General features: G+C 38.5%; 1 protein-coding gene across 1 annotated transcript; it reads left to right on the forward strand.

Moving 5' to 3' along the window:
• The first annotated feature begins 3,069 nt into the window (after positions 1-3,069).
• PCK1 (phosphoenolpyruvate carboxykinase 1) lies at positions 3,070-8,623 on the forward strand. The gene is made up of 10 exons (XM_075176503.1): positions 3,070-3,162; positions 4,436-4,685; positions 5,061-5,242; positions 5,352-5,555; positions 5,695-5,882; positions 6,007-6,169; positions 6,551-6,775; positions 7,129-7,260; positions 7,432-7,527; positions 7,634-8,623. Exons 2-10 carry the CDS (start codon positions 4,462-4,464, stop codon positions 8,086-8,088), a joined length of 1,869 nt encoding a protein of 622 aa, XP_075032604.1. The 5' UTR covers positions 3,070-3,162; positions 4,436-4,461; the 3' UTR covers positions 8,089-8,623.
• Positions 8,624-8,906: the final 283 nt, after the last annotated feature.

An 8,906-nucleotide genomic window follows, 5' to 3' on the forward strand; every position in this document is an offset into this window, starting at 1 on the left:
GTTTAGCGGTAAAGTGTGTTTTTGCATGCACATTTCATCCTATAGAATTAAGATATAATTGTACAGCCTCAAACAGGCTATGCACAGGTTTTGTTTGAACTTTAGAAACATCTTATATACCTTTGAAACGCTAGTAAAGCTCATCTAAAGTTGTGTTTTAATAAACCTTAAAGCTGTGTACCCATGGCGATAAAGTTGATTGGCGGAATGCTTCTTGACCTCTCCAGCTGATAGGTCATTAGCATTGCGGCTATATTATATCAAGTTGTACTGTCTATTACTTAGCCTTTAGTTGTACTGTCTATTACTTAGCCTTCAGTTGTACTGTCTATTACTTAGCATTTAGTTGTACTGTCTATTACTTAGCCTTCAGTTGTACTGTCTATTACTTAGTGTTTACTACCAATACTGTCAAACCATATCTGTGCTCTTTACCTTTGCTGTCTCAGTGTTATTATGGGGTATAAGTATACATACTACGTCTGGAGCATATATACACACTGGATGCCTACATACACATGCACGTAAATAGGCTGATTTTGTATGCGTCTTTTCCCTGAGTACATTCTGAGCGCATATACGTCCACCTCTAGATGAGCCCCTTACTGAACAGTTTAGAAGCGCTTAATAAGTGTTCAGGAAGCATAAAATAAATAACATTTTTTTTTATTAAAAAAAAATCTACATTGATATGTTTGGGGACAGATCATCTATACGGAAGTTAGCTAGAGCTATATCATAAAAAAATTAAAAAAACAGCAAGAAACATTCACACAACGAGGATTCTAAAGCAAGAGAAATGCCATGTTTGTGTGTGCTTGAGCTTAGAACATAGTGGGATCTATTGTTTATCACCTTTGTGTAAAATGCCTAATGAGATTTCGAACGAACTGGAGAAGCGGGAGGAAACCCACACAAACATGGACAGAAAATGCAAACTCCACATAGATGGTGCATTTTGCAATCTAAAATACTATGAGGCAGCAATGCTAACCACTGTGCTGTCCTAGATTTTTGATTTTGTAAATTGCAAAAAAAACGCTTACTAGCATTAAAAAAATCCTCAAACCTATGTACACATTTAACTTCACTTTTAGGTGACATAGTTATTTTTGAGCATTGAATTGGTGTTTTATATGCCAGTCCAATGCATGTCAAAGGGTCTGATAATGGAAATAATTGCTTTCAAACATCCCATACCATTCACATTTTAACCATGTTCATGTTGCATTATATTTTTTTATACGCTTCTTGCTCCAATTAAGTGCATTCAACATGCGTTATCACAGGAAAAAGTCTATTTATTTCAATGGGAACACATTGAGCCTGATTCAGAGATGGACACAAAACAGGAGTAAGTTACTCTTAAAAAAGAGCACAGAAAACAAGTGTATTTCTGCCCATATGCAGAGACGTACACATCTCCAGATGTCTCCACCTCTACATCAGCAGCATATGCACCTAGTTTACAACAAGCCATCATCATTGCATTGTATTTGCACCTACCCAATAGCAGGCGTTTAACATACATCTCCAGGCGTATCAGTGTGTTTCTGCAGGTCTGCATGAGCTGTATTTGCCTGAACACAACTTTACTGTACTCGGCCAACGTTTGCATCTCACCCCCCTTTTGCCCCCTATCCTGCATCTCCATGCTCAGGTGGGCATAAGTTCTGGAATTATGCAAATCTGCATTGAAGCATATCTGTTCATCCACTTTCTGGGCATGTGCAAAGCGATTTCATGCAAGATACGCTACGCAACTGGCGCATGTCTCTGCCCCCCGGGCCAGTCATATAGTGGGCTTTCTTGGGCTGGGTCACTCAGACACCTGCATTTTTTTCCTTTAAAATGTTCCTGATAGGCTGCTGAGTTAAATCTTGCCCCCTTGAATAAAATTTGCCAGCCCTCCCTTGTGTATGTCCCACTCTGTATTTACCCCATTGTGAATATATAGAGTGCACCTTGGTTTCACTGATTCCATTGTGAATATAGCCACTTGTGTGTACACATGCATTTGGCTAGAGAAAGATGAAAACATCCCGTTTTCTCACAAATGCGTATTAAAAAACATGACAAGCGCATTTGTGAATGCATGTAAATGTGTTCTGTATATGAACACTAGTAAAAACATGCTTCAAAAACATTGTATTTTACATCATCATTTATTTATATAGCGCCACTAATTCCGCAGCACTGCACAGAAAACTCATTCACATCAGTCCCTGCCCCATTGGGGCTTAGAGTCTAAATTCCCTAACACACACACACACACACACGCAAAGACTAGGGTCAATTTTTGATAGTTAATTAACCTAACAGTAGGTCTTTGGAGTGTTGGAGGAAACCGGAGCACTTGAAGGAAACCCACGCAAACACAGGGAGAACATACAAACTCCTCACAGATAAGGCCATGGGGGTCCATCGGGAATTGAACTCATGACCCCAGTGCTGTAAGGCAGAAGTGCTAACCACTACACCACCGTGCTGCCCCACATTTACTCACGTTTCTACTAATGATTTTAAAGCTAAATAAAACTCCACTAGGTATAAGACCTTAGAGTTGTTTTGTGTGACGTGGTTTGGTCGCAGCTTAAAACATCCAAAAATATACTAACCATTCATATGGACTGTGCAATACACATGACAAAATGATCTGCTCAGTCCCTTAAATGATAAAATCTTCTCTGCATTATATACCCTGCAGCATTGTGGCTTGTGGTATGATGGCACTAATATATCTTAAATTCAAGCTATTAAACTTGAAAATGAATTTTTACAGGTGAGTTTGTTAATGGTCTGTGCTGTGACTTTAGACCTATGATTGTCTTGCTGTAGGCGACAATGAATCAGTACACAGTGTATCCGAAAGCCAGTTTCCTGATCAATCATTAGCTCTTAAAGGAATTTTGTTGTTCAGAAAATCTATTACGACAAAACTTGTTTGTGATCTGAAAGTCAGGACAGATCAATATGACGACATGAGGACAAGCCTCTAGGAGGAGGAGGGGGGAGTGGGGGCCTGTGGGCGGACCTTGAGATACTTTAAAGTATTTAAAAGAAACTGCTTCCTAACCGGTATCATCAGAAGAAAGAGAAAAGAAAATCTTGACTTGAAAAGAACAAAGTTTTACAACTTCTTACATCATAAACTCCTATATTGTAAGTACAGAAGCTTTGAATATTTGAAATATGTTAAAGGAATGAAAAATTCTATATTGCAATTATTTTGCACTGAAATATTACTAAACTGTGGTTATTTCAGTCATTATCTACAATGTATATACTGTTGTGAAGTCATTTAACATTTACAGTGACAATTGACCGATCAGCATGCATTATAATGCCATTGGGGTGATATAATGTTTAATAATTTTTTCGTGCATTTTGCATCATTAACTATTGCGTACTTGAGATAATGTTAGGATAGTGCCAATGGAAAGATGTGTTTAGGTTAAAAACATACAAAAAAATTCAAACTTTCTGTATTGTCTAATTTTACACCACTTTGAATTCTAAAGAAAGAAGTTGGAGATTTTTAAGACTAAGGGCTAGATTTACTAAGCTGCGGGTTTGAAAAAGTGGGGCTGTTGCCTATAGCAACTAATAAGATTCTAGCTTTCATTTATTTAGTACTTTCTACTATATGACAGCTAGAATCTAATTGGTTGCTATAGGCAACATCCCCACTTTTTCAAACCTGCAGCTTAGTAAATCTAGCCCTAAAAGTATTCACAAACTCAGTTGTCTCACCTGAAGAGCTTGTAATCTACAGAAACATAAACTTGGCAGTAGTTTATTAGTGTGAGATATTTGGAGGTGTATTTACTATGCGGCGGTTATGTAGAACTGCTGATTCCCAGCGTTTTCTTTAAACAGCAATTTTATTAAAGACAAAACCCGATGGGCTGTGTCTTTAATAAATGGGGCGTTTAAAAAAAATGCCTTCAAAGCGCATAGTATATTTACCCTTTAGTCTTTGTCTCCTGTATTGTGAGGATTTACAAAGCCAAATTAATTTGCACTTGGCGCCTAAGTTTGGTGTGTAATGTAATTCTGGTCAAATTTTATGATGCGATTATGAGCCCATAGCCATGTCTTCACACTGCCATTGCCTTGATCCAGCTATTTAAGTGATATGGCTCCTTCCACATATATCCTTCTTGGCTACTGATGGAGCATAGCCATGGCCATAAATGTGGTAACTTAGCAAAATAAAAATTAAATCTTGAAGGCCAGAAGAGAATTCTAAATACCTTTAAAAATGTTACAAACAAATCTTCCACCCAACTCCCAGAACTCCCCCCCCCCCTCACCATTCCCAAACTAGGCATTATAATGGCCAGACTTGATAGATTTCTGAGTCTTTTTTTGCATCAAACTTTCTGTATCTATGTTTCTGAAGACCTCATAAGGCCTACCAATTTCTCCACAGTTCAGGAACTTATACAAAGCACCACAATGCCATCCCAGCAGAAGACAGATCTCCAGATCTCGGGCATTGTGACTCAAGGAAACCTGAACAGTTTAAGCCCAGATGTGCGTGATTTCATAGTCACCTATGCACAGATCTGCCAGCCAGAGAATATCCACATCTGCAATGGCTCGGAGGAAGAGAACAAGATGTTCCTCCATCAGATGGAGGAAAGTGGCATGATCAAAAAACTCCACAAATATGAGAACTGGTGAGTGAGGAGCTTGTAGCAAAATAACATAGAGACTAGTTGCACCCTGTATTTATAGTACAACAACAGGTTTAGAGCCGCAGTTTGCCCAACCCTGACGGTTGTAGAGAAACAAGGACCAGGTATTAACACCAGAAAAAAAATACTCGGCATGGTGCACTATTGAGATGGTAGTTATATTAGTCTATATATACCTATTGATATATAATCTGTAAGTGTAACTGTATTGCTTGAAAAAGATCCTGTGTGGACCAAAACTTTGATAAGGCAATAAGAATGTATTATCTGATAAAATCCAGTGATGTTGTCACTGTTTGTGTGGTACTTGGGGGCATGGCTCAGATGCTGATACTTTTATCTCTTTCTATGAACTAGTTGGCTGGCTCGTACAGATCCCCGGGATGTGGCAAGAATTGAAAGTAGAACTGTAATTGTTACTCAAGAGCAAAGAGACACAGTTCCTATTGCTAAAAGTGGAATCAGCCAGCTAGGTCGCTGGATGTCAGAAGAGGATTTTGGGAAAGCCTTTAAATCCAGATTCCCTGGATGTATGAGAGGTACAGTGAGAGGGGTTTATCTACACATTGCAGTCAACACAATCACTCGTATATCATATTAAATCAATTAACCTTTAGTATAATCCTTATATGGCTTTTTTATTCACAGGTCGTACAATGTATGTCATCCCATTCAGCATGGGACCCATTGGCTCTCCACTCTCCAAGATTGGGATTCAGTTGACAGACTCTCCCTATGTTGTTGCAAGCATGAGAATCATGACCCGTATGGGAACTAGCGTTCTGGAGGCTCTTGAGGAAGGAGAATTTGTTAAATGTCTTCATTCTGTAGGCTGTCCGCTACCACTAGAAAGTAAGTCAGTTTGTTCTGTATAAATCAATTAGCAATTACTCTATATTTAGTAGTGATATTAATATTATTAAGAAGTGTCTTTGTATATCAAAGAAATGTTACAGACTCAGTGCTAAATTCGGGTATATGTGTTTTGTAGAACCACTGGTGAACAACTGGCTGTGTAACCCAGAATTGACTCTCATTGCGCACATCCCAGACCACAGAGAGATTATCTCCTTTGGAAGTGGGTATGGTGGAAACTCTCTGTTGGGGAAGAAATGCTTCGCTCTTAGGATTGCCAGTCGGATTGCTAAGGAAGAGGGCTGGTTGGCAGAGCACATGTTGGTACGAAAACACACAGTTGTAATTTCTTTGCTCTATACTGTCTTTGACAGTTCTCCTCCGAACATCTATTCAAAGATCAGTTGTGTATTTGCCGGTCAATCTAATTATTCTTTTGCCACTGCAGATTCTGGGAATTACCAATCCTGAAGGAAAGAAAAAGTATTTTGCTGCTGCTTTCCCAAGTGCTTGTGGGAAAACCAACCTGGCCATGATGAAGCCGTCCCTTCCCGGCTGGAAGATTGAGTGCGTGGGTGATGACATTGCCTGGATGAAGTTTGATGAGAATGGTATTATTATTATTATTACCATTTATTTATATAGCGCCATTAATTCCGCAGTGCTGTACAGAGAACTCACTCACATGAAGAAGTCATTCATATCTCTAGAGATGTATGCCCCAATCTTAACAATTAGTGGGAAGTGGGAAGAAAATTACAGCACTGTTTCTGGCCACATTTAGTTATTGGGTTATTTATAGGCAAAGTAAAATCAAAATCTTATTGTAATGATGCATTTACTGTAGCAAACTGGAGCACCCTGTGGAAACGCATACAAGAAAATAGGCTTTGATATGCTTTCATGTGTAACTTTTACAGATATGGAAGTCTTGAAGGTCTGTGTACTTTCATTTGTTATACTTATCAGACCAAAAAATCCCTTGTTTTTAGGCAACCTCAGGGCCATTAACCCTGAAAATGGCTTTTTTGGTGTGGCTCCTGGGACATCTGTGAAGACCAACCCTAATGCCATGGAGACCATTTCGAAGAACACAATATTCACTAATGTGGCAGAGACAAGTGATGGCGGTGTCTACTGGGAAGGCATGGGTGAGACTCTGGCACCTGGAGTCACACTGACCTCTTGGAAAAACAAGGAATGGTCTCCCGAAGATGGTAAGAGCAAAATCAATGAAATAGCCAGTGAACCTTTAAAACAACTGATTCTCTATAATATAAGTACATCACTCTATCCATTTTTGGACTACAACTAGCACAATTTCAAATATGGACTATTGTTACAAAGGGATATACATATTTTCATGGTGTTTTCCTAACTGCTAACATTCATAAATATAAATAGAACAGATTTCATTTGGAGTCTTCCCTAGATGTTTTATGAAAACAGTCAGTCAATTTGCTTACAACATTTAATCTTCACAAAAGAATTCCTGTTAGCATTCCGTTTTGATATTGTTAAAGAGCTGTGCTAAAATGTGTCATAATAATAGTTTTCTTCAATGTTCCAGGTGAACCTTCTGCTCACCCTAACTCTCGATTCTGCACTCCAGCCAGCCAGTGCCCCATTATCGACCCAAAATGGGAATCTAGTGAAGGAGTACCTATTGAAGGCATAATTTTTGGTGGACGTAGGCCTGCTGGTGAGTATCTTGAAGAAATTTCATCATGGAAGGCATTTCACTCATCAGTATATTTAGGACAGACTGTAGCACACATTATGGTGTTCATTTTGTTAAGCCTCTTTTTAGCATTAGTAGGATAATTTGAATGTTTATTGCTTTATATGACCAAACTATGTTTTTTATTTAAAGGTGTGCCACTGGTTTATGAAGCACTGAGTTGGCAACATGGAGTGTTTATAGGCTCAGCAATGAGATCAGAAGCAACAGCTGCAGCTGAACATAAAGGTGAATGATTGTATATATAATATGCCAGCAATCCATAAAGAATTGCACAACAAGTATTAATAATAATCTAAGTCGATGACTGACAAGTAACCTGGTTTCTTTACAGGCAAGGTTATTATGCACGATCCTTTTGCCATGAGGCCGTTCTTTGGATACAACTTTGGTCGATATCTCACCCACTGGCTCAGCATGGAACACCTTCCATCTGCCAAGCTACCGAAGATCTTCCATGTCAACTGGTTTCGCAAAGACAAGCAAGGAAACTTTCTATGGCCGGGCTACGGTGAAAACATCCGTGTCCTTGAATGGATGTTCAACAGGATCAATGGGGAAGACTGCGCCAAGAAGACAGCCATTGGCTACATTCCCGCCGAAGGGGCTCTGAATCTGAAAGGGCTTGGGGATGTCAATATGGAAGAGCTGTTTGAAATATCAAAGGACTTCTGGGAAGATGAAGTGAAGGACATCAGGAGATACTTAGATGACCAAGTCAATGCAGATCTCCCGTACGAAATAGAAAGAGAGCTAGAATCTTTACAGGAGAAATTGAAGCAGTTGTGAGAGATTTTGAAGTTAGAGGTAAAATACTTAGTGTAGGTTTTAGAGATGGGTACTTCTCTGAACTTTGAATCTGGGTCCCCAGCTAAATCAATAAGCACATTGTTTATACTGCATACCACGTTTTACTGAGCTTTTTAGATGTAATGGGGTGACCTACATTGCAGTACATACTGTATACTGCCTTCCATCCTTTCTTAATACCTTCTCTAGATTATATGCAGTATATAGGAGAGGGAGAACTTGAAAGAAGGAAGAACATATTTCCTCATACAGGTTAGAGGGAACTTAAGTGTGGAGCGGGCGATTATTAAGAATTTTGAGGAAGCAAAGACAAAGTGGGAGAATTTAGGAGAATATCTTCTTATTATTATTTTATATATTTCTTCTGGAACGTTTAGTTTTGAAAACTACTTTATCAATTTTATATCCAACAAGATAGTCTACATATATATGTATTTGTGATTGTTGTATGTCATTATTTTATCAACATTTATCAATGTTGTTTATTGCATAATAATATAATTTTTTAAAGAAATTTGTAGAGACTTATTTGTGTTTTATTGTGCGTGCTTAGACTTTATATTAACATACAGAACGGTTTCAAAGTGTAAATCTCCTGAAAGTCAATGAGCTCTATTGACAAGATTCAGAGGGGTTTCTACTATTGTAGGGGGCAGTGCTTGCAATATACAAATGTACTGTAAAAAACGAGTCATCTCAAACATTACATTTAAAAATAAGATGCAGTTCTGTCCCATCCGTGAAGTGTTGTATCAAAGTGGTCATTACTGTTCCAAACTTCAAAGCAGCTATAAAGT

This window comes from Mixophyes fleayi, chromosome 6 (assembly GCF_038048845.1).
Source record: "Mixophyes fleayi isolate aMixFle1 chromosome 6, aMixFle1.hap1, whole genome shotgun sequence".
Taxonomy (NCBI): domain Eukaryota; kingdom Metazoa; phylum Chordata; class Amphibia; order Anura; family Limnodynastidae; genus Mixophyes; species Mixophyes fleayi.